Source organism: Anabrus simplex, chromosome 2, assembly GCF_040414725.1.
Source record: "Anabrus simplex isolate iqAnaSimp1 chromosome 2, ASM4041472v1, whole genome shotgun sequence".
Taxonomy (NCBI): domain Eukaryota; kingdom Metazoa; phylum Arthropoda; class Insecta; order Orthoptera; family Tettigoniidae; genus Anabrus; species Anabrus simplex.
The window spans coordinates 287,019,088-287,044,962 of NC_090266.1; the positions used below are offsets into that span (position 1 = coordinate 287,019,088).

Genomic DNA, 25,875 nt, shown 5'->3' on the forward strand with positions numbered 1-25,875 from the left:
CACTTCATGCACATGAACGTTCGCGTCTTGCGTGTTGTTCAATTCATTGCTTAAAGTAAATACAAAATTTTAATATTCCACCTACTCAATACTAAAAAATCATGTGATGTTTTCACAAAAACATTACAATGACATTAAAAGGTACTAGTTTCGGTCCACTGTGGACCATCATCAGCCTAGCCAAATTACAACAGTAAAAGACATAGTGATAAAAATAGTATGGAGAAATGAGAGGATCTAAAAGGATGGGATGGTGGTGGAATGACAGATAAAAGTGAAAAAACCGTATTTGCGAATAATGATAAAAGTAACAGAAGTGTTCACAATGACAAGTAAAATCTTGTGAAGTCACAGTAAAAACTCTTGATGAGATAGTCAGGTTGGCAGTTGCTCCTCTGTTGCACGATTGACATATATAACTACGTATATGCTTCTAGAAAGTTGTAGATGTAAGTTCCACTTTTGCGTAGAGGGAAGAATTGTCTCCAAGTTGCATTCAATCCAGCAAGTTTGTTCCACGCAGCGCAAGGTTCATTGAGGTCCCGATTGATCTGAGACTTCTGTTCAACACAGAAAGCCTTTAATTCCACCATAGAACAGGTTCAACTTTGTCAATTTTAATCTGGTGCTAGTCTCATTGGACAATTCTTCCCTCTACGCAAAAGTGGAACTTACATCTACAACTTTCTAGAAGCATATACGTAGTTATATATGTCAATCGTGCAACAGAGGAGCAACTGCCAACCTGACTATCTCACCAAGAGTTTTTACTGTGACTTCACAAGATTTTACTTGTCATTGTGAACACTTCTGTTACTTTTATCATTATTCGCAAATACGGTTTTTTCACTTTTATCTGTCATTCCACCACCATCCCATCCTTTTGGATCCTCTCATTTCTCCATACTATTTTTATCACTATGTCTTTTACTGTTGTAATTTGGCTAGGCTGATGATGGTCCACAGTGGACCGAAACTAGTACCTTTTAATGTCATTGTAATGTTTTTGTAAAAACATCACATGATTTTTTAGTATTGAGTAGGTGGAATATTAAAATTTTGTATTTACTTTAAGCATAGTCTCAACTCAATACGGAACCTAACAATGAAGTTTATTACTTTTAAAAATTGTTCAATTCATCTGTTGACTTCTGTGTTCAAGTCTTATTTACATAGTTGTACACTTGGTTGCTGTTCCTGGAGTTTAAATGATATGATTTGCTTGTAAAATTGTACGAGTAAAAGATTTTGTCTTCATGTATATACATAGAATAAAACACTTTCCAATTTTAAAAAGGTGCCAAACATATGGATAGAATTAGGCTAAAATATGTTCAGCTCTGCTGTGTGTTGAATCTGTTGCCTTATGTTAAAATCGAATCATGTCCTGTGATGTCTTTAAAATTTGAGTTCAAAGTAGTGGCTCCTTTCCCATTTATAGCTGTGCAGTGATGTTATATTTATCTGTGGAAGATAAGATTGAGCTATGAGTGATATTTATGTTGGAGGAATATCTAAGGGTTGTGTGTGTTAATTTGAATATGGACTTACTGTTGTTGGTGTGGCTGAGTTGTGTTTGATATGCGGGCTTGTTGTGTACTACTTTGTGTTCTTCTTGGGCTCATACTAGCTGCTGTGAGGGGAAGGGAAGGAGGGGTAGGGAGAGTTGTTGTTGTGGGGGTGGGGGTGGAGCTGGGTGTGTTGTTTGATGTTTTTCTGTCACGTGTCGTGTTCTGTTTATTAATTATCTTAAGGTAAGAGTTTTTTAGGGCGGGGATAACTGTATTGAAGATGGTGTTAGTTTTTTCTGTAATTTCATTTATGTTGTAATTTGGATTGGTATACTGATCTAGAGTGATGTAAAATTCTTCTGTTATGTTGAGCAGGGGGCCTTTGGGGTTTATGTTCAGGATTTGCATGTCATTCTCGATGTTTGTGTAACTGTTTTTATAGTCTATGACATGTTGGCCTACTGAGGAAAAATGATTGTGTTTTACCGCGTTTATGTGTTCATTATATCGAATTAGGAAGTTTCTACCGGTGCATCTGACATAGCTTGTCTCACAGTTATTGCAAGCCTTGTTGCTGATAAATAGTATCATGAAATTTAAAGTAGTTGTTACTAATGGCAAAATTAAGTAATTTAATGAACTCTTCTATTTCTAAAGTGACTAGAGTGCTGTGACTTTTTAGATTGGATTCAATGATTTCTATTGTTCGTTTTGTGGGAATGTTGGGGTACATGTTTATTATGTCAAATGATGCGAGAATGTGGTATGGTTCAATCTTTAATCCTTTCGTTCTATTACAAAATTCTATTGAATTCCGTTCTGTTTTATTAGCTGAGAATACGTTGTGTTTTTTGAGGAATCTTTGAATAAATTGCGAGAGTTTATAGGTTGGGCTTGCTCTGTAGTTAATAATAGGTCTCATTGGTATATGTTCTTTATGTATTTTGGGATAAGCTTTAGCAGTTGGTATTTGAGGATTCATTACTATAAGTTTAGAGGATTCTACTTCAGTTAAAAGAAAGTGTGTATTTTTTTTAATAGGGCCGATGACCTTCGATGTTAGGCCCCTTTAAACAACAAGCATCTATTTTTTAATAAGGCTTTGAAGTTTCTTTGTATGTTATTAGTTGGATCTTTATTACGTTTGATGAGGAATAATGCATAATAAGTGCAATAAACAAGTATTGATACGTGGAAATCCTTTCCTATTTCTAATTGTGTAATTTGTCAATACGGAATTGAAGATTATAGATTGCGATAGGTACTTATACCCCATTCAGCGCGACTAGTCAAAGAAATGTTGCTAAATGTTAGCAGTATGTCTAAAATACACAGTAGAAACTGGTTTATACATAATTTGCAGAAAAAAATTACAACTACACTCGGAACTACATACAATTAAGCTTGTGTTTTTAGTCTTCTCTGTGAAAAATAAAATCCTACAACAGTTTTGCTTTAATAAAGATTTTAAGCATACTCTAATACCTTTTTTGCTGGCAAATTTATGTAATCATAATTAAGAAACAATGTATGAAACTCTACTTATAAATAGTCACAAAAGTAGATGCACAATATAAGAAGACCAGGTGCAATATCTGCTTTTGATTTTTGTAGATTCCCCCCCACTTCTTGCATCCCTTTTACTTCCAGAAATAGATGTCCGTTCTCTCTAACTAATAACTGATGTAGACTGATTGATCATCTGTATTGGTGTGAAAATGAAATAACTTTTATTTTCATGTTTTGTAGTGTATAGGATGTATCTTGTAGGCCTATTTTAATAAAAAAGTCACCATTTGGAATGTGAGTCTACCTTTTCATATCAGCAACACTAGTGCAATAGTACGACTTCCCTCTTCTCAATGAGCTAGTTCCATTTGTCACAAGATAACATACGTACTACATTCTGAGAATAAGAATGGAATAAATATGTACAAATCAACCCTGAGATCGAAAATATGTTGTACATATATAAGAATTACAGTTAAATCAGTTACATATATAACGAATATATATATAATAGAAAGCTGTTACACTGGGACTTGTAAAAATCTATGCTTAATTCAGAACTACGTACAACTAGGTTACATATAAACCAGTTGCAGCTGTAATTAATGAATGATATAAAGATTCAGCAAACAAATTAAACAATAGAAAATCCATGTTGTTAGAAATTCACAGAAAAATATGTGGCATTACAGGTGTCAAATTTGCTTGCCTCTGCTGATCACTTACAGGAATTCTCCCAAAATGGGGTATAAAAGAAGACTAGAATTCATAACATGTCAACCAGCGGAAAATCAAAATATTCTCAAATCATTCAGGATTACAGTAGAAAGATATCTCTCCCCTTCATTAAGAAACACTTACCCTGAAAGAACATTTTTTTCATCTCGATTTTGAGAGTCACCCTTCTTTATTTCCTCTTCAATTTTGGCTGTAAAATATATAATGCAAAATGTTAGAAGCAGTTTCTACAAATTCCACAAAAGATAGATAAATACGAAGAAGATACAAGAAGGAATGAAGAGTGAAAATAACAAACACCACACTACACAATTACAATCTGCTTTACATCACAATGACACACACAGATCTTACGGCAACGTTAGAATAGGAAAGGGCTAAGTGTGGGAAAGAAGTGACCATGGCATTTGTCTGGAGTGAAAATGAAAAACCAAGGAAAACCATCTTCAGGGTTGCAGACAGTGGGGTTTGCAACCAGTATCCCCCGAATGCAAGCTGATAGCTATGTGATCCGTACCACACAGCCACTTGCTTGGTCACACTACACATAACTAAATGAAAACAATCACATTTTCTGTTTCATGTAAGAGTGATTAAATCCTGATCTGTTCATTTCCAATCAGAGAGAAGTAAAACTAGAGCAGGATACATAATGGAGAGAGAAAAAAAGAAGTTGGGGGGAGAGGGGGGAACTAGTTCTGATTTAACCTAGAGAATGAAACAAGCTCTTAAATGAATGTGTTTATGCATATAAAATGATGTCAGTAACTGGGAACTGACAATTAATTTATTAATTTAAGTTAACTGTTAAATCCAAATTTCAATAGGAGATGCTGACAATACAGTTCCTAGCCCCTAAAATGTTACACCAATAATGCCCAAATTTCAAAATCAACTTCACACTGAAAAACAGACAGAAAATGAAACTCCTAACTGACTACTAAAATGGAATTTCTGCTAACCTGTAATGGAAAACTCCACACTCCAGTGTAAAGTGAGACATTCTAAGTTAAGAGACAAATTCAGACAGACAGTATCATTCCTTCATCCTTAATATTATATAAAATACCGGTTAACAATAACAGACACCAATATGGTATTCCTGTGCTATTCATTCTTTTAACATGCCCAAACAGTCAAAGTCTGGATAACCTTAGTCTTTCCTCCAGAGGTTCAGTTAATCATAGGTTAATTTGGATCTCTTTGTTCTTTATATGATCAAGTCATGTTTTTTTTTGGAGAGCAGCTCTAAAAAATTTACTCTCACAAGCTTGAACCTTGCTAATGTCCTTTGATTTTAGTGTGCATATTTCCAAAATAGTATGTAAGAACGGGAACAACATGTGACTTGTACAGCGTGATTTTTGTTCTCAAGGAACCTTCCTGTCTCACAGCAAGTTTTGCATGAGACTGTAGAAAATGAACCCTTTGTTCAGGGCTCAGCCCTGACATTGCTGACCATCATGCTGCCCACATATCTGAAATGGTTTACTAGTTCAACCTGTTGGTCATGCAGTTGTATGTTGCAAGCAGAGCTCTCCCTGCTAATTTTCATTGTCACAGTTTCCGTTGTGCTCACTTTCATTTTCTTCATATTAAATTTGCTTTCTACTCCTTCCTCCATTTCATCCCATACTGCTACATCAACGCTTGTAGTTCTCCATTTCCTAATCCCCTTGGATCTTTCAGAATGGTATTCGTAACTGCTATGAATAGAAGGGAAAAGAGGAACACTTCATTGTTGTACTCCCTTAGGTGTGTTAAACCATTCAGAGTATCCATCTCCAATATGGACACAAATTCTGCAATTCACATACAATATTTAAATCTTGCCAATGAAGTGCTCCGGTATACCAAGTTTTCTGAGACTTTTCCAAATGACTGATCGAGGGACACTATTGCATGCCTTTCCAAGGTCCATAAACACAATAATGAGGTCTTTTGCTCTTTACCGAGCCGGCCCCGTGGTCTAGGGGTAGCGTGCCTGCCTCTCACCCGGAGGACCCGGGTTCGATTCCCAGCCTGGTCAAGGATTTTTAACTGGACCTGAGTGCAGGTTCGAGGTCCACTCAGCCTATGTGATCAGAACTGAGGAGCTATCTGACAGTGAGATAGCGGCCCCGGTCTAGAAAGCCAAGAATAACGGCTGAGAGGATTCGTCGTGCTGACCACACGACACCTCGTAATCTGCAAGCCTTCGGGCTGAGCAGCGATCGCTTCAAGGGCTGTAGTGGTTGGTTGGTTGGTTGGTTGGTTGGTTGGTTGGTTGGTTGGTTGGTTGGTTGGTTGGTTGGTTGGTTGGTTGGTTGGTTGGTTGGTTGGTTGGTTGGTTGGTTGGTTGGTTGGTTGGTTGGTTGGTTGGTTGGTTGGTTGGTTGGTTGGTTGGTTGGTTGGTTGGTTGGTTGGTTGGTTGGTTGGTTGGTTGGTTGGTTGGTTGGTTGGTTGGTTGGTTGGTTGGTTGGTTGGTTGGTTGGTTGGTTGGTTGGTTGGTTGGTTGGTTGGTTGGTTGGTTGGTTGGTTGGTTGGTTGGTTGGTTGGTTGGTTGGTTGGTTGGTTGGTTGGTTGGTTGGTTGGTTGGTTGGTTGGTTGGTTGGTTGGTTGGTTGGTTGGTTGGTTGGTTGGTTGGTTGGTTGGTTGGTTGGTTGGTTGGTTGGTTGGTTGGTTGGTTGGTTGGTTGGTTGGTTGGTTGGTTGGTTGGTTGGTTGGTTGGTTGGTTGGTTGGTTGGTTGGTTGGTTGGTTGGTTGGTTGGTTGGTTGGTTGGTTGGTTGGTTGGTTGGTTGGTTGGTTGGTTGGTTGGTTGGTTGGTTGGTTGGTTGGTTGGTTGGTTGGTTGGTTGGTTGGTTGGTTGGTTGGTTGGTTGGTTGGTTGGTTGGTTGGTTGGTTGGTTGGTTGGTTGGTTGGTTGGTTGGTTGGTTGGTTGGTTGGTTGGTTGGTTGGTTGGTTGGTTGGTTGGTTGGTTGGTTGGTTGGTTGGTTGGTTGGTTGGTTGGTTGGTTGGTTGGTTGGTTGGTTGGTTGGTTGGTTGGTTGGTTGGTTGGTTGGTTGGTTGGTTGGTTGGTTGGTTGGTTGGTTGGTTGGTTGGTTGGTTGGTTGGTTGGTTGGTTGGTTGGTTGGTTGGTTGGTTGGTTGGTTGGTTGGTTGGTTGGTTGGTTGGTTGGTTGGTTGGTTGGTTGGTTGGTTGGTTGGTTGGTTGGTTGGTTGGTTGGTTGGTTGGTTGGTTGGTTGGTTGGTTGGTTGGTTGGTTGGTTGGTTGGTTGGTTGGTTGGTTGGTTGGTTGGTTGGTTGGTTGGTTGGTTGGTTGGTTGGTTGGTTGGTTGGTTGGTTGGTTGGTTGGTTGGTTGGTTGGTTGGTTGGTTGGTTGGTTGGTTGGTTGGTTGGTTGGTTGGTTGGTTGGTTGGTTGGTTGGTTGGTTGGTTGGTTGGTTGGTTGGTTGGTTGGTTGGTTGGTTGGTTGGTTGGTTGGTTGGTTGGTTGGTTGGTTGGTTGGTTGGTTGGTTGGTTGGTTGGTTGGTTGGTTGGTTGGTTGGTTGGTTGGTTGGTTGGTTGGTTGGTTGGTTGGTTGGTTGGTTGGTTGGTTGGTTGGTTGGTTGGTTGGTTGGTTGGTTGGTTGGTTGGTTGGTTGGTTGGTTGGTTGGTTGGTTGGTTGGTTGGTTGGTTGGTTGGTTGGTTGGTTGGTTGGTTGGTTGGTTGGTTGGTTGGTTGGTTGGTTGGTTGGTTGGTTGGTTGGTTGGTTGGTTGGTTGGTTGGTTGGTTGGTTGGTTGGTTGGTTGGTTGGTTGGTTGGTTGGTTGGTTGGTTGGTTGGTTGGTTGGTTGGTTGGTTGGTTGGTTGGTTGGTTGGTTGGTTGGTTGGTTGGTTGGTTGGTTGGTTGGTTGGTTGGTTGGTTGGTTGGTTGGTTGGTTGGTTGGTTGGTTGGTTGGTTGGTTGGTTGGTTGGTTGGTTGGTTGGTTGGTTGGTTGGTTGGTTGGTTGGTTGGTTGGTTGGTTGGTTGGTTGGTTGGTTGGTTGGTTGGTTGGTTGGTTTCCTCTTTACCAATATTTTTCTGCCAACATCCTCCAGGCAAATATCATTGTTCCTACTCCAAGAGGTGCTCTAGTATTGCTTGCATTCTGGCTTCAATGATGTTCTCCACAATTTATAAGTTGGGGTAAAAAAAGGTATATACCTCTGTAATTTTCACTTTTCCTCCTAATTACCTTTTTGAAGATAGCAACTAACACCCCTTCTGTCCCATCTTCTGGCACTTGGTTATCATTCCATACTGCACTTAGGACTTGGTACAACCACTGTATCCCAGGTGTACCAGCAGCTTGAATCATCATTTCAGCTGTAATTTTGTCAGCTGTAACGTCGACATGTACAAGTCCTTTTCAAAAACTTTTTTTAAAAATGAACAATTAAGAAAACCACACATCACATATGAACAAGTGCTGTATGCTAAAAATGCTCAACATCTATTTATGCGAATAGGAAATTATCTTAAATTAGGTTAGAACATAAGTAGATCCATCCCACATCATTGCACCACTCAACCCTCCCCAACTATTTTAATTAATTTTATCTTTTTAAATTAGTTTTGTTTTAAGTATAAGATGGTTTTCTGAGAAGAAAAAAGTTCTGTGTAATTTCACCTGAGCAATGTAATGTAGCTGAAGATGTTCATAAGGATTGAAACATGTTCTATAAATAATTAATTTGCTTAAAGCAAATATATATTATCAAACAGATGGAAGTTTACTTTTATTGACTTAATGTAAATAAGATTTGATATGGGAAATGAAACTGATTTCTTGCAATAAGCAGTACAATCCCAGCTGTCAGTAGAGAGATGGCATGGAATAACATTAATAATAATAATAATAATAATAATAATAATAATAATAATAATAATAATAATAATAATAATAATCATGTTATTTGCTTTACGTCCCACTAACTACTTTTACGGTCTTCGGAGACGCCGAGGTGCCGGAATTTAGTCCCACAGGAGTTCTTTTACGTGCCAGTAAATCTACCGACACGAGGCTGTCTTATTTGAGCACCTTCAATTACCACCGGACTGAGCCACGATCGAACCTGCCAAGTTGGGGTTAGAAGGCCAGCGCCTTAACCGTCTGAGCCACTCAGCCCGGCTGGAATAACATTAGTAGATGAATAAGCTTGACTAGAGCTTTTAAAAGTAGGAAAGATCATAATATGAAGATAAAGTCGGAATTCAAGCAAACAAACCGGATTGAGAGACTGGAATAATTTATCAAGGGAAATGTTCGATGAATTTCCAAGTTCTTTGAAAACAGTTAAGGAAAAGCTAGGTAAAGAACCGATAGGGAATCTATCACCTGGGCGACAGCCCTAAATGCAGACCATTGATGACTAATTGATCAGACCCATTAAGGAGCTTGTCAAAATACTGTTTCTTTGTGTCTCTGATGTGTCTCATATTTTAAATAGTTAAATAGTTTATTGCTTCCACCATCAAGTACAGGAAATGTACACTAGGTATTGTCAGTATTAATAAAACTAATCTAAAGACAATATCTAAGCCATAATGCCTGAGGCATTAGAAAAATTATTTTAGCTACTTATATTAGGTCAGTTTTTGAAATACCACATTCTAGATACTCTTCTACACTACAAAATGCATTTTTCCTTAAAAATTGTGATAGTACCCTGTTAAATGCACTTTTGTCTAACGTTCAAATTGATAGTGGAAGCTTATTGTACATCTTAAGCTGTTGCTAAGAGTGGCTGTTTGTGCTTTTACTAAGCCTAGAGTGAGGAGTATCCAGATTATTCTTGTATCTTGTGTCGTGCATGTGAACTGTAGAACTTTCTTTAAATTCTGAAAGATTCTCTTTTACATGCATAATATTCTGTTTTAGTGACATTAATAGTTAATTTATTGTGATGAAACCCGTTTTCAGCTATTTTAACAGATGTGTTGACTTGGTTTCGTAGTGTTGTGATATCAACATTACTATTTAGGAAAGTTGTATCATCAGCATATAGAACTGATGTGCAGGGAACATTACATGTTAGGTCATTGATATAGACCAAAACCAGGAAAGGTCCCAAAACAGACCCTTGTGGGACACCTGCTTTCACAGTTTCCATATCAGATTTTTTATCACTTATTGCCACCATCTGTTTAATTTGATGAAGATAGGATCCCATTAATTTCAGTTCATGGCCTCTTACTCCATAATAACTGAGCTTATGAATTAAGATTTCATGTGAGACATAATCAAAAGATTTTGATTATGCGAGACATAATCAAAAGCTTTTGTCAGGTCAATTAATGTAGCACCTGTGACTGTTTTATTCTCAAAATTATTAAATATGTCTTTGATGACACATTCAACTGCTTTTATCATTGAATGACCCTTTCTAAATCCAAACTGTTTGTTGTACAGCAAATTATTTTTTGAAAAAATACTTGTCGAGTTGTATAAATATACATGATTCAATAATTTTGCTCAGAATGGGTCCTATTGTTATAGGATGGTAATTTGATGGGCACATTCTAACCCCCTTTTTAAACATAGGTATCACTTTAGAAATCTTTAAACACTCAGGAAAATCATCTTGTCTAAGCATTAAATTTATTAAAAATCAATATCATGTCAATAACTGCTTTGATTGTATTGTTGATGAGACCATAAACGTCTTGGGTATTAAACAAATTCAAATTTGTAACAATACTTCTGACTGTTGGCAGATTTACTTCCAAAAAACCAAACCAAACCCCATGGCACTACAGCCCTTGAAGGGCCTTGGCCTACCAAGCGACCGCTGCTCAGCCCGAGGGCCTGCAGTTTACGAGGTGCCGTGTGGTCAGCACGACGAATCCTCTCGGCCGTTATTCTTGGCTTTCTAGACCGGGGCCGCTATCTCACCGTCAGATAGCTCCTCAATTCTAATCACGTAGGCTGAGTGGACCTCGAACCAGGCCTCAGGTCCAGGTAAAAATCCCTGACCTGGCCGGGAATCGAACCCGGGGCCTCCAGGTAAGAGGCAGGCACGCTACCCCTACACCACGGGGCCGGCTAGATTTACTTCCACCCACCTAAAATCATTATTCAATACATTTGAAAGAAGATCAAAGTTATGCAACCAGTCTAAGTAATTATGTTCACTTGCATCCCGATCTGATCACGTGCTTTCATGTGCATTGATAAAATACCTATTACACTGATCAGGTTCTAGAGGAATCACAGCTTTGTTATTTAAAGTTTGACTAGCACTTCTTATGACAGACCATGCAGTTTTGCATTTACTGTTTGCACTTTGGATATACCTGTCATTTGCTGCAAGTTTAGCCTCATGTATATGATTTTTATATAATTTCCTGTAGTTTTTAATATTTCTTTATCCTCTAAATTATTCTTCTTCTTCTTCTTCTTTAGTGTTTGTCCCACCTGGTGGCAGGGTCCGCTCTGTGGATTCGTTGTCTCCATTTAATTCAGTCTCGGGCCATGTCTGGATGTAGTCTTACAGCTTTCAGGTCGTTGTGCACTGTATTGGTCCATCGCTGCCTTGGTCGTCCCTTGGGCCTCTTTCCAGCGACTTAGAATGTATATGCTGACTTTGCCAATGTATTGTCTTCTGCACGCAACACATGCCCAAACTAGCGCAGACGGTTTTCCTGCATTTTCTTCTGGATCGGTACAACGCCAAGGCATTTCCTAATATCGTCGTTTGAAATATGATCCAGTCTAGTGATGCCAGCTGTCCACCTAAGCATCTTTGTCTCCATGACTCTTAGTCGACGTTCTACCTCCTTTGTAGCAGGCCAACACTCATTGCTGTAGAGAGTGACAGGACGGATAACAGTCCGGTAGATCTTAGATTTCAGAAGGTCCTTCATCCGACGGTCGCAGGTGACGCCCATTGTCATTCGCCACTTCAGCTAGGCTGCCTGTATACTTGTGTTGACCTCGTTAGTAAGTCTGCCATCGTCAGAGAGTGTGGAGCCAAGATATTTAAATTTCTCTACTCGTGGTAGATCTTCACTATCAACGTGGATGCTTCCAACTTCTCAAGGATCTAATGTCATGTATTCTGTCCTCTTTTTCTTGAGGCGCAGGCCGTATTGCGCTAGTCGGTTGTTCCACTCTTCTGTTTGGCGCTGGAGATCAAACTTATTCTCAGCAGCCAACATGACATCATCAGCATAGAGAAGTGTCCATTGTATTGGCTTTTGCAGGTCTGATGTACAGTGTCCATGATAGAATGAAGAGCAGTAGTGATAAGGCAGTGCCTTGATGGACTACTACAGTGATGCGGAAATCATCGGACAATCCTGTGGAAGCTTGAACATAACTCCTTGGTTCTAGGTAGACCATCTGTACCCACTTAACAGGGTGCTCTGGAATGCTATGTTCTTGTAGCGCTAACCAGATTAGGTCATGTGGCACCCGATCAAAGGCCTTCTCAAAATCCAGAAAAGCGAGATGAAGAGGCTTAATTTTTTCATGGTGTTTCTCAACTAACAGCCGTGCAGCATGGATTGCATCTCTTGTGCCACAATTTTTCACAAATTCAGCTTGGTTCGTTGTAAGTTTGGCTATCTCGTGAATCCTTTTGTCGAGAATACGTTTGAAGACCTTTATCGCGTGGCTCAGAAGTCTGATCGGGCGATAATTAGAACAATCGACAGGACTTCTAAATTATTATTTAGTTTATACTTATTACACTAAGCTAACATAATGCTACGCATTTTACCCAAATCAGGCGTAAACCAGTTTTTAACTCTATTTTTTGGTTTAGAGCTGTTGGCCTTAATAGTTACAACTTTTTCAGGGAAAGCTGAATTAAAATATATAATTATCATGTTAATAAAATAAGAAAATGCAAAGTTGACATCACTCATGGCATAAAGGCTAGTCCAGTCTGTTCTTATTAATTTGTCTTGGAATTCATTAACCCCTTTAACTGATATGACACATCTGATGCATTTTAATTCTTTCGATGACTCAAAAACTCTTCTCTTACAGTTAACTTTAAATTCAACCCAAATACCACCATGCTCTGACAATACATCTTGTCCTAGAAATGAATTTTTTTTATGATTTGTATACATTGGTTACAACATTATCTTAGGCATGCATTATTTCTTGTGGGTTCACCATGTGTACAATATAAGTCATGCGATCTTAACATATTAAAGAAGTTTAGAGTATTTTGTGGTACCTCTAAGATATTTATTATTGAAATCACCAGCTATAACAATCTTTTGATCATATTTACAATTTAAATAAGAAATCAACTTCTCTAACTCTAACTCTAATTTTACATTGGTATTAGGGGCACGATGCACAGATACTACAACAAAATAATATTCACACAAACTAATAGCAACTGATTCACATAGGTCATTAATGCAAAAAGGAAGAAATATCTATTACTTCAAATTTAAGTGATTTCTTAACATATATTGCAGCTCCACCATGAGCCAGTGGGAAGTCTCTATTAAAAATACTTCCTAATTCAAAATCATGAGGTATATATAGATTGGTCTCATCTCTAGTCAGCCAGTGCTCCTTTACACACAAAATATCAGTAGGCCTTTTATTGAGTATTACATCTAATTCATCCAGTTTATTTCTAATTGACTGTAAGTTAATGTGAAAAATAACAATGTTTATCATGTTTTTTTCTAGTTTTGTTTCTACAGGTTCACTGATTTATTTATTATTTTTTTTTTTTGCTAGCGGCTTTACGTCGCACCGACACAGATAGGTCTTATGGCGACGACGGGATAGGAAAGGCCTAGGAGTTGGAAGGAAGCGGCCGTGGCCTTAATTAAGGTACAGCCCCAGCATTTGCCTGGTGTGAAAATGGGAAACCGCGGAAAACCATCTTCAGGGCTGCCAATAGTGGGATTCGAACCTACTATCTCCCGGATGCAAGCTCACAGCCGCGCGCCTCTACGCGCACGGCCAACTCGCCCGGTTTCACTGATTTTATTGAAAACTATATTCCCATCAGTTGTCGCACTTGCTGTGATATCAAGGGTGGCTGCCTATTTGTACTTCCTCTTAAAACAATTATCACCACCACCATCTTGCTACCAAGCTCGATAGCTGCAGTCTCTTAAAGTGCGGCCAGTATCCAGTATTCAGGAGATAGTGGGTTCGAACCCCACTGTCGGCAGCCCTGAAGATGGTTTTCCATGGTTTCCCATTTTCACACCAGGCAAATGCCTGGCCACGGCCGCTTCCTTCCCAGTCCTAGCCCTTTTTTGTCGCATCGTGGCCATAAGACCTATGTGTCGGTGCGACGTAAAGCCAATAGCAAAAAAAAAAAAATCTTGCTGTGATAGTTTCTTTGTCAGAAATGTTATTTTTCATAATTCCACACAGCATTTTCATATTTCATTCCAATTTAGAGGTGAACTTCTCAAAACATTTCTCTCTTTGCTCTTGTCAAGTTTCCTTAAATTCCAATTTCCTGTACCTGTATTATTTTACAATCTCTTGCAATCTCTTGTTATTTCTGTTGTCACACTTATTTCTTTCATTAGACTTAGCTAAATCTAGGGCTATATTAACCTTATTTTTCTGTGTTATTGCCTCTTTCACTCTATCATTCCACCACATCTTTTCCTCATTAACTCTCATACTTTGATAATACTGATATCCTTCAGGGGTCGATCCTGACAAAAAATTTAAGGGAGGGCCAGATGATATTGTCGTTTCATATTGAAAATTGTTTTATATTTGACATTCATTGTTGTCAATATTGCCATTATCATCATTCCACACAACACAATATCTGAAACAAACTCTAATAAATAGTTCATGCACTAAAAACTGTACTCACATGGCTTCCTACTAGTAAATACAGTATATTCTCTTCTCCTATGCTGGGATGAAGCAAATTTTTCTATCACCTTGATGTTGAAATTATTGATTTCCTTAATTTTGATCCATCTTGGAACTTTCAGTTGATGAGGTATTATTTTTTTAATTTCTAACTTTGTGTTCAGGGGTATAGAAGAAAATCATTTTTTAATAAAAATTCCACTTCATTATTTTCCTTTCACACACAATCAACATATTAAATAACCATAAAAGTTAAAAAGAAATGATTTATAGACTTTAATGTCATCCACACAGAGCTCACTAACACATATGTATTAGGAACACCAATCAACTGTCTGTACAAATATACATTTTTATAAAATCTTAAATTCAACAAGCTGTGAACAATGTCCAAGTACTTGTTCCAGGCTGTGGGGTAGACCCGACTCCATTAAACCAATTTGATCTTTCAAACAGAGTCAGAAGCAGGAAGTGAAATAGATCTTCTATTTCACTCTAATAGCCGGCCCCATGGTGTAGGGGTAGCATGCTTGCCTCTTAACTGGAGGCCCCGGGTTCAATTCCCAGCCAGGTCAGGGAGTTTTACCTGGATATGAGGGCTGGTTTGAGGTCCACTCAGGCTACATGATTACAATTGAGGAGCTATCTGACGGTCAGATGGCGGCCCCGGTCTATAAAGCCAAGAACAACGAGCCAAGAACAATGGCCGAGAGGATTCGTCATGCTGACCATACGACACCTCATAATTTGCAGGCCTTTGGGCTGAGCAGTGATCACTTGGTAGGCCATGGCCCTTCGGGGCTGTTGCGCCATGCGGTTTGGTTTGGTTTGGTTTGGTTTGGTTTTCACTCTAATGCAACATTATGGGCCAATTTTCCAGGCCCTTGAAGAGAAAAGAAAATCCTTTCATAGCAAAGAAAAATTTGCAAGCAAGTGTGACATGTCAACTATTTTCTCACCCTGCCCCTCACTCCATATACTTTACGTGAAAGGTACTGTAGAGCGGCCTCACTATTAAAATACTCCACACGAGACTGTCAGGAACTTAAGCTAGGGATGAGTTATGCATACTGGATTCTTTTCAGAGATTCGAGAAGGAAAAAAAAAACCCACTTATTTTTAGTATAATTTCTGCAATGTAAAATAATTTTTAAAGACATTAATAAAACAAATACTTAATGATGCACCGCCCCTGATATTCTCATATGATTTTCGATTCAAACAATTCTTCAGACACTGAAATAATATCGTGGGTTTGGTAAGACAATCCTGTATAATTTGGGTTACTTTCTGCATATGTGCATGCATACATACATCCTCATTATAGACTGTTACGCCTTTCAGCGTTCAGTCTGCAAGCCTATGTAAATTTACTAAACGCTGCCAAAATCCTCTATTTGTAACTAGTTCTGTGGCCTCGTTTAATTCTATACCTCTTATCTTTAAATTGTTAGAAACTGAGTCTAACCATCATCATCTTGGTCTCTCTCTATTTCTCTTACCCTACATAACAGAGTCATTTATTCTCCTAGGTAACCTATCCTACATTCACCTCACCACCGAACCCGGTTTATGCATACAGCTTCATCCATCGAGTTGTCTCCTCATTCCGAGTACCCAGCTGCCACTGTTCCCATCTGTTTGTACCACCAATCATTTTTGCTAGTTTCATGTCTGTTACTACTAACATATGAATAAAATATCCTGAGTCCACCCACCCTTCACTCCCGTAAAGCTAAGTTGGTCTGAAAATGGACCGATGTAAAGATCCTAATTACTTGACATTATCTACCTGTTCCAGCTTCATATCCCCAATGTGACATTCAATTCTCTTCAATTTCTTACTTCCTAAAATCAATTTAGTCTTGGAAAGGCTAATTTTCATACCATACTCATTGTACCTATTTTAAAGTTCCAAGATAATAGACTGCAGGCTTTCGGCACAATCTGCTATAAAGACCAAGTCGTCAGCATAGGCCAGACTGCTTAATACATTTCCACCTAACTGAATCCTTCCTGGCCACTTTATACCTTCCAGCAGACGATCCATGTAAACTATGAACAACAAAAGTGAAAGATTACAGCCTTCTCCAACCCCTGTAAGTACCTTGAACCAAGAACTCATTCTATCATCAATTCTCACTGTAGCCCAATTGTCAACATAAATGCCTTTGATTGCTTTTAATAATCTACCCTTAATCCCACAGTCCTCCAGAACGACGAACACTTTTCCCGTAAGTACTGTCATATGCTTTCTTTAGATCAATGAAACAAACACAACTGTCTATTCCTCTTGTAGCATTTTTCAATTACCTAGCGCATACTGAAAATGTGATCATGACAGCCCTCTGATTTGAAACCACACTGGTTTTCATCCAACTTCCTCTGAACCACTGATTACACCCTCCATTCCAAGATGCCAGTGAACACTCTGCCTGGTAAACTGATCAATGAGATACCTGGATAGTTGTTGTAATCCTTCCTGTCACCTTGCTTATAGATAGGTGCAATTACTGCTTTTGTCCAATCAGAAGGTATCTTACTAACACTCCATTCCTTTTTACGTTGAGAACATTTTCAAAATATTCCTTCCATCTGTCCAATGATTCCTAGGGATGTATTATGAGTTCACCTGAATTACCCAAAACACTATTCATTTCTTGATGCATCTTTTTTTTTTAGTAAGTTTACAAGCTGCTCTCAATTTATGATTCTAGCATGATGTTCGCTTTTTCTCATCTTTACACACAGTTGTACCTAGGCATTCCCTTGCTGTTTCTACTACAGCATCCCTGTATGCCACTCCTCCTATATCCTGAAACTGCTTACTGTCAACAATTTTGAACTTTTCACTAATCTTATCCATGTACTTCTGTCTGATTTCCTCGTCCTGGGGATTTTCTGCCTTTAATCGTCTGCAGACAGATTTCACTTTGTCTATCCAAGGCCTAGAGATATTTACTTCACTACAGATCAGATAGTAGTCTGTATCATTGAAAAATCCCCCGAAAACCCACACATTCTAACAGATTTCCTGAATTCGAAGTCAGATAAATAAAGATAAATAGACTATTATGGATCTGGTGCCCCTACTCTCCTGTGTGTAGTGGTGAATAGCCTTCTGCTTGAAGAATGTATTCGTAACTGCTAAACCCACACTATACCAGTCATCACTTGGGAAGACCCTTGGCTGTGCATAAAGAGAAGAGACAACAGTGTCTGTCTTACTCATTTCCTGACTGCGATGTTGCCGGCCCTCCATCCCTCAGCACAGCCGACTGGAGATGTGTTTCTATTTGGATGAAGGTCATGTGATTTACTGAGGCGCACACCGGGCCAAAGGAGTTCCGAAACGGTGACAGAAGTCCAGCAAATATTTCCCATTCCTATTAGCTTCTATATCTTATCCACATTTACCAATCACCCTTTCGTATCCTTCAGTTCTATTTCCAACTCTCGCACTGAAATCGCCCATTAGTACTATCCTGTCCTTGCTGTTGACCCTGACTATAATGTCATTCAATGCTTCATAAAACTTGTCAACTTCATCCTCATATCCACCCTCACATGGTGAATACACCGAGATAATTCTCATCCAAATTCCTCCAATTGCCAAATCTACCCACATCATTCACTCAGTTACATGCCTAACAGAAACTATGTTAAGTGTAATAGTGTTCCTGATGAACAGCCCTACCCCCCACTCTCTGCCCTCCCCTTTTTAACACCTATCAAGCACACTTTATAATCTCCTCTCTCTTCCTCATTATCTCCCCTTACCCAAATATCATTTACTCCTAGCATATCCAGATGCATTCCCTTTGCCGACTCGGCCAGTTTTTCTTTCTTTCTTTCTTTCTTTCTTTCATAAGCCCCATTAATATTGATAGCTCCCCATCAAATTCCATTCTGTTCGCCAAGCTGTTTCCAAGGAGTCCCTTGCCTGTCAAATGGGAGTGAGACTCCATTACTCCTAAAGGTCTGAGGCTTGCTTAAAACGTTATGAGTGTGTGAAAATTCTGTGAAGCAGGATGCTCCACTTACTTACACATAGTCCAAGTGAGGATCTCCCCGCTAACGTATTAGCCACCTGAGCACAAGGAGGGCCATGAATCAGAATATGACTGAGATGCCCATTCCCATTCCATAGCAACTTGCACCACTTACTAGGCCACTCAGCTGTTGCCCATGGTTCACAAACTAGGACATGACTACAGTAACCCACCACGAACCATTACTTTCTGCAAATGATCAAAAATACACGAGGCTTTCTACTGTCTTGGTGGAATACATCTCCTTTTCTGCTTACTATTTCTAGCCTATTCAAATGAATATTCTAAAAATTTCTCCAAATGACAACAGTACATATGAAAGTTCACCTAATAGGTGTGAGGGAGTAGCTCATAGTAAAAGAATGCAAGGCACAGAGCATAATCATCTTTTCACAATTATCCTACAAACTATCTCTGAACCACTGATCTACCAACGGTGTTTCCCCAAACACTTCGTAAATATAAGTACAATCACGTTTGTAAAACATTCTCACTCTTTTCATAGGAGAATAGTATAATATGGTACAAGTGCAAATTTTGCTTATATATATCTGTATCACATTGCTTTCCCTCTAAAAACAACAACTGCTATCACTACCTCACCATCTAAGTAGTGATAACACATAATTTGACCTCAAAGAGTAGGAGTAAATATGGCTGGCTGAAATAAACCAGTGAAATATGTTCAGAGTTCTCCAGACATTTAGAGAAGAGATTTATGTTCCAATGTTGCACAAACTAAGTACAAGCAGTCTCATAGAGGTAGGGCACAGATATGACAAAAACTGTATGTCCCTCAGAATGCGAGAAACAAGAAAACCTCATAGTGTTCAGAAAACTAACTGAAAAAATTAGTCAATGAGTCTTATGCATTGACCATTATAGTAGTTGTATTACTGTGAACTGTTTACACAGGAGAAAGGAATTATCTATCATTCCTACTGCCTTAGAATGAAAGGAACTTCATGAATATCTTACCTTTCAATATGTTACACTTCAGCTGATCTGGTGGAAGGGGGCGGGCACCGCCAGTGACACCAACAGAAACAAATCGAGAATTCTGATTATTTGGAACAACTCGGCCCTGAGATGGAGATTCTGCTGCTAGAGCTTTGGCAGAACCTACCTCCAGCTCTAAAAACGAAAAGAAACAGATATTACCTAATGCCAAGAAAAGCAACATAAAGTAGCAAGTAACCTAACATGATTTTGTGAAAGTCAGCAACATGGGAGTAAAACAGATATCCATAACTGACACATGATGGTGCAATAATAGATATGTAGCAAAACTTACCAAATTACAATTTCTCATGACAGAGATAAAAGACACTGCAGTTAAAAAATATATATAAAAAATCATGACACAAGGATCAACCTTCTGAGATTCATGTTCTTCAAATAGATCTTAACTTTTCAATCTTAAAATTGGTAGACTTGTAATTATCTGCCACAGAAAACCATAGATTACATGGTTATAGAAAATACTCCAAACAAGCTCCACATAACATTAAAAGTTTGGCATTCGAGGCTATCAGTTATAAGGGGAGGTAAAATAAAATGAAAAGAAGGAAAACAATATTTCACAGAGAAGACAATAAAAAAAGGTAACATGATTACAACTTTAGAAAAAAAATCTAAATCATACTATCATGTAGTTATACTTCATCAGAAGTTGGCTGTATAGCTAAAGAAGACAGTCCCTGCATGATTAAGTTACCCACAAAGTGATTAATGTTCCAATATTGCACAAACTAAATACAACCAGTCTCATACAGGTAGGGCAAAAATATGATGAAAACTGTATGTCCCTCACAGTGAAACAAGAAAACCTCATAACGGTTCAGAAAACTAACTGACAAAGTAAGTCACTGAGCAATATTATTAGCTACAGTCAAAACTTAAAGTATCAGACATCAATTACAATTTCAACTACATGTTTGTTTTCTGTGCACAGCAGTTATGAAAGCAGACACACTAGAAACAAGAGAATGGAAAAGACAAGGAAAGAAAAAATAGCATTTGACAGGTATGTAGCAGATAGCAAGGATCTAAAAGCTATGCATTCCAACCAAGTATGCAAATGTCAGGACTGTTAATTCTTACTTCATTTTAGGAGCTTGTGGTACAGTCAACAGTCCTATATATTTAGTGCACATAAGATCTGACTGATAACAGGATAGGGCCAGAGCCAGGAGTGCTCATCTTATAAACTGGTCCCATATAGAACATATATTTCACAATATCATTCATATGCATCTGCAAGGTGGCCAGCAATCTGTACTGACTACATCACAAGAGTGAAGAATATTACTCTTGATTAAGGTCTAGAGATAAACAAGAAACAGTCCGGCCCCGTGGTGTAGGGGGCAACGCGTCCGCCTGCCACCCGGCAGCCCCGGGTTCGATTCCTGGCCGGGTCAGGGGTTTTTAATTGTTAATGATTAATATCCCTGGCCTGGGGACTGGGTGTTTGTGCCACTCTTAACATTCCTTTCCTCACATTCAACACTCCACAAATCCACTTACCCGCAGGTTCATATCATATGGTGAAAGTAGTGGCAAAGGATCTACAGAGGTTGATGCCACGAACATATATCATTTTTTTAAAACAACTAACAAACCGAAGTAATGGTAATTGATAGACATGGTCAAATCCAACTAAAAGGATGCCTAAACGATCTGGAAGTAGTCAAGGATTTTGTATACCTGCATCTGTAATAAGGGAAACTGTAAAAAAGGAAGTAGTCAGGGATTTCGTATACTTGGGGTTGGTCATCTGTAGCAAGAGAAACTGTGAAAAAGAGATGAAAAGGTGTATTGTTCTAGTTTGAGATGAGACAGTTAAACTCACTAAGATCTTGAAGAACTATGCATTATCGAAATCTATAAAGATGGAGTTGATTCAATCATTAGTATTCTCTGTCCTTTTGTGTAGCTGTGAGATCTGGACTGTAAAAGTTCAAATTCAAATTAATGCCTACGAGATGTGGAGTTGGCAAAGGATGCTATGCATACCACGGACGGAAAGGTGAACAAATGCTTCCATAACAGACACACTGAGCATCAACGAACATCTATCTTCCCATGTAAGTGAAAGTTACCTCCAGTATCTCACCCACATTTTTAGGAGAGAAGGAATGAATTTGGAAAAGACAATTTTGCAATGCAAAATACAAGGCTATTTTAAATACAGGGAGAATTGGGTACAGTGAAATTCCTTTAAAATGACCACAAGGAGAAACAACAAGTAACCGAGCTCGATAGCTGCAGTCGCTTAAGTGCGGCCAGTATCCAGTATTCGGGAGATAGTAGGTTCGAACCCCACTGTCAGCAGCCCTGAAAATGGTTTTCCGTGGTTTCCCATTTTCACACAAGGCAAATGCTGGGGCTGTACCTTAATTAAGGCCACGGCTGCTTCCTTCCCACTCCTAGCCCTTTCCTGTCCCATCGTCGCCGTAAGACCTATCTTTGTCGGTGCGACGCCAAAAAAAAAAAAAAAAAAAAAAAAACAACAAGTAGACAGATCAAGCGAAGAAGATTAACGGCCTGCCTCTTCAGATTATATTAAGAAGCGCTCAAGACCATTGTGGGTGGAGAAGTCACTCTCTCACTTTTCCTTACGTCACACTGATACAGATAGGTCTTATGGAGACAATGGGACAGGAAAAGGCTAGGAGTGGAATCGACCGTGGACTTGATTAAAGTACAGCCATGGAAAACCATCTAGAGACATCCTGTCAGGGATGCAAGACTAAAATGATTTAAGAAATGAGGTCCTAACACTCAGCAGTGAGCAGAACAACAAATGACGACAATATAGATTTAGGTATTAACAAATCATTTTTACTTTAATCTTGTCACAAGAGGGGCAATTAATGGAGGTTTAATGCAGACAACTAGTGCAGCATTCATATGGAAAATACAATTTGAAACTCAATGTTACAGACAGGCAATGCACCACATAACAAGTCACAAGGTACGAAGATGAATGAAAGAAAGAAAATGACAGACAAGTTGTGATGAAGAGAGAAAGTTAGATAGAACACAGTATAGAATTAGGTGAGTTATGGAGGAAAGAAAGGGAGAGAGTTAGGAATAGATGTTAATCAGACTATTGTAAATACAGGGAGAATTGGGTACAGTGAAATTCCTTTAAAATGACCAGTTAGAAAATGTACTGAAGATGATTGCCTGGAAGCGGTGACCATGAAGATAAGAATATAAAGACAGTGACACAGGCCTGCCATCTTCCCTTTCTAAATATGGGGACCTGAATTCTAAAACATGCTAACTCAAAAAAGAAAAAAAAAGAAAAAAAAAAAAGGTCAAAAATGAGACAGGATACTTTACCATGAAAACAGTCCTACCTCCTGCTCAATACTATGTAAAATGTAACTTTGAACTTCATCTGAATTCTAAACCATGCCATGTCCAAAGAGTTAGCATGATTTGGAATTTAGATGACTTGCTGGAGTTAGCATGGCTATATGTAGATAGAAACATAGATTAAGTACTTCAAGGTATCTTGTTGCAAGAAAAAGGAGAAATTCATTAATTTCAAAATAGGCTCTACAAAATAATGAAGTGCAGCAGAAGACATAAGAATGAAGTCCAGGTATCTTCGACCATGTCTGGAATAGGTTTCACTTCCTTTATGATTGAGAAACTGAACAAGAAACATATATTTTTTCCAGATTGGGGCATGTATAGTGATCTACTGCCTATTAAAACAGCAAAACTTTATGATATTAAAAAAAAACTCATGAAGTGCATTCCAGAAGAGGACAGAACCAGCTAATGAGGTGGTGGTAATGAATCAGTGTACGGAAGTGACTATGAATAGAAAAACGTTATTTCTCAGTATATAAATTACATGATATGAACCGAGTTTGAAAGAATTTTATGATGTGTGAAACAAGTATTGTTTTGTTAATTATAAACAAGGTGGTACAGACGGACAGAGACAAGTACTGTAGATTATGGTATGTAATAAACAGGTAATACATATGTCATAAATAAGTATAAATAAAATACACAGCTTATATCTCATTCCTTCTTACCCAACAGGATTCTATGATAATATCTATAACATAACTTGTATTTGTAAGTGTCAGCTACTAAACCATGCTAACTTCATTCAACATCATTTTTTAGACATGAAATAATTGATACAAAATGTTTTTACCTTAAATTAATGTATTGTGGTTAGTACCTTGCGTAAAATAAAACTCAATAAGAAATAAAACACAACCTAAATATTACTTTTTCCCCCTTTTCCTGAATTTTTTTAAATTTTTGAATTAGCATGATTTGGAATTCATGTCCTCAAATATTGTGCATATATAAAGAAGGAAGTGTAGTGTTTTTTGTTTGCCTTTGTTTTTTTCTTGTCTGCCACTACAGAGTGCCACAAGACAAAGAATACCAGAGGCAAAGGAAAGACAAAATAACTGTATAATACAAGGATGCTATAGTGAACATTAGTAATGATGAATGTAAAAATAGAAGAACAATAAATATTAGACTACAGTTCTCTCTCTCTCCGTAAGTTTATAATTTTATCCAGATTATGGACATTTCCCTTACTTATAGGCTATAGAGATGGCTTTGCAGGATTTGTATGGATCTCTTCAAAGCAAGAGGGGCCACCTCACTGCCTAGGTGTTTGCTGATAGAAAAGATTCTACAAATATTGAGAAATAATTATGGGATTGTTCCATGGCTGGATATCATTAGTCCATTAACAGTAACATTCTGCATGAAGTAATTCCTCTTAAAGTATTTCACTGTAGGTTCGTAGATATCTTTCTTTTCTTGGTCGACCACATGGGGCTGTTGCGAACAAACTGCAAAGCATATATTTGAGTCATTTATGGAGCCTGACTAGTTGTTCTTGTCAACTGAGAGAATGTCAAACTCATCTTGTACTCCTGTTGTTGATGATGCAGATAACTTCCTCCTCCTGGGGTAACCAACTGGTCTTTCTCTAGGTACTAACCTCCCTAAACACTTCCTGGGAATACTCGTCTCCTCCATTAATTTTACGTGGCCAAACAATTTCAACCATGCAGTTCCCAGTCTGTTTGGTATCATTTGTTTATTATGTGTGTTATGCATTATTTAGAATTGTATATTCTTGTTTGACAATGTGACAGTTTGTTGTAACATACTAGTTCGCCACCAGGTGGCGGGAAGTGTAGTGTTTTTTAAATCGTAATGGGTGCGCGGCCTAAACTTGCAACTTTGGCTTGACAACTCCCGTGTCAATCGTGGTTGCGAATAGACAATGTGATCAAGTGATGTTCATTTTATTATTCAAAGTTCAGCATGCCATCAGTATGGCACATTACAGAAATAAGTATATATTTTGTATATTCTAATGTTTGTAAATATTTAATCGCAATTTGTTTCACTAAACATATTTGACCGTTGCATGCTACATCCGTGTGATTTGAATTCAGTCCTATGAAGTCCATTAACCAGAGACACTGAGGCAATGAAATTTAGAACACCTTGTTTCAAATGGTATTCAATCACAAAACATTTTGGTCCATCATGGGTGCAGATGGTAGTAATTTGGCATATACAATGCCCTTACATGCAGTGAAATGCATTCTCGTTTGCAGCATTATTACTCTTCAAGGGACAGTGCTTGTGAAGTGATGTCACATCTCAACTATCAACGAGGATTGAAAAAATAATGTTGGTACAATAAATTGCAGCAGCAGGCAGCATATGGACAATGCACATAAAACAGGCCAGATCAACTCTTTTCCTTTTTGATAATCTTCCTATCCCAGCTGTGTCATGGATCAAAGACAAGTAAGCTCACTAGAGAGCATGGATGCATAAAGGGTAGAATCACAAGAAATAAAAACTACGTTAACACATTCAGTAAGGAAACCAACAGCACTTTGTACGAACTGAAGGTTAAGTATGATGCAGTAATAGAGCTTGAAGCAAAGTATGACACAGTTCAACCTGAACTCGACATACAAGACACTAATTCAGATCATAGAGCGAATATGGAAGAAGTATCGTATTACTGATAGTTGCAAATGGAGAATTGTCCATAGTTTGAACGATTCCAGCATCCTGTTCCAGAGTACTTCTTCTAGGAACCTTATTATATTCATTAAGGGTAAAAATTCAAGAGTTATAGATCCCTGATCAAAGCACTACTCCACTAACCTCAAGGGCTTATAGACTCATTGAGGTCACTAATATCAACTTACCAGCTA

At 38.4% G+C, this 25,875-nt stretch overlaps 1 protein-coding gene across 2 annotated transcripts in view; it reads right to left on the reverse strand.

The window, feature by feature from the left end:
* Positions 1-25,875, reverse strand: part of yrt (erythrocyte membrane protein band 4.1-like yurt) — a 454,068-nt gene that overhangs the window by 109,639 nt on the left and 318,554 nt on the right. For both annotated transcript variants that reach the window (XM_067140591.2, XM_067140590.2), the window contains exons 13-14: positions 19,613-19,768; positions 3,882-3,948 (exon numbers count right to left, since the gene is read on the reverse strand). In XM_067140591.2, the coding sequence (XP_066996692.1) occupies positions 3,882-3,948; positions 19,613-19,768 (223 nt within the window). The remainder of the gene's footprint in view (positions 1-3,881; positions 3,949-19,612; positions 19,769-25,875) is intronic.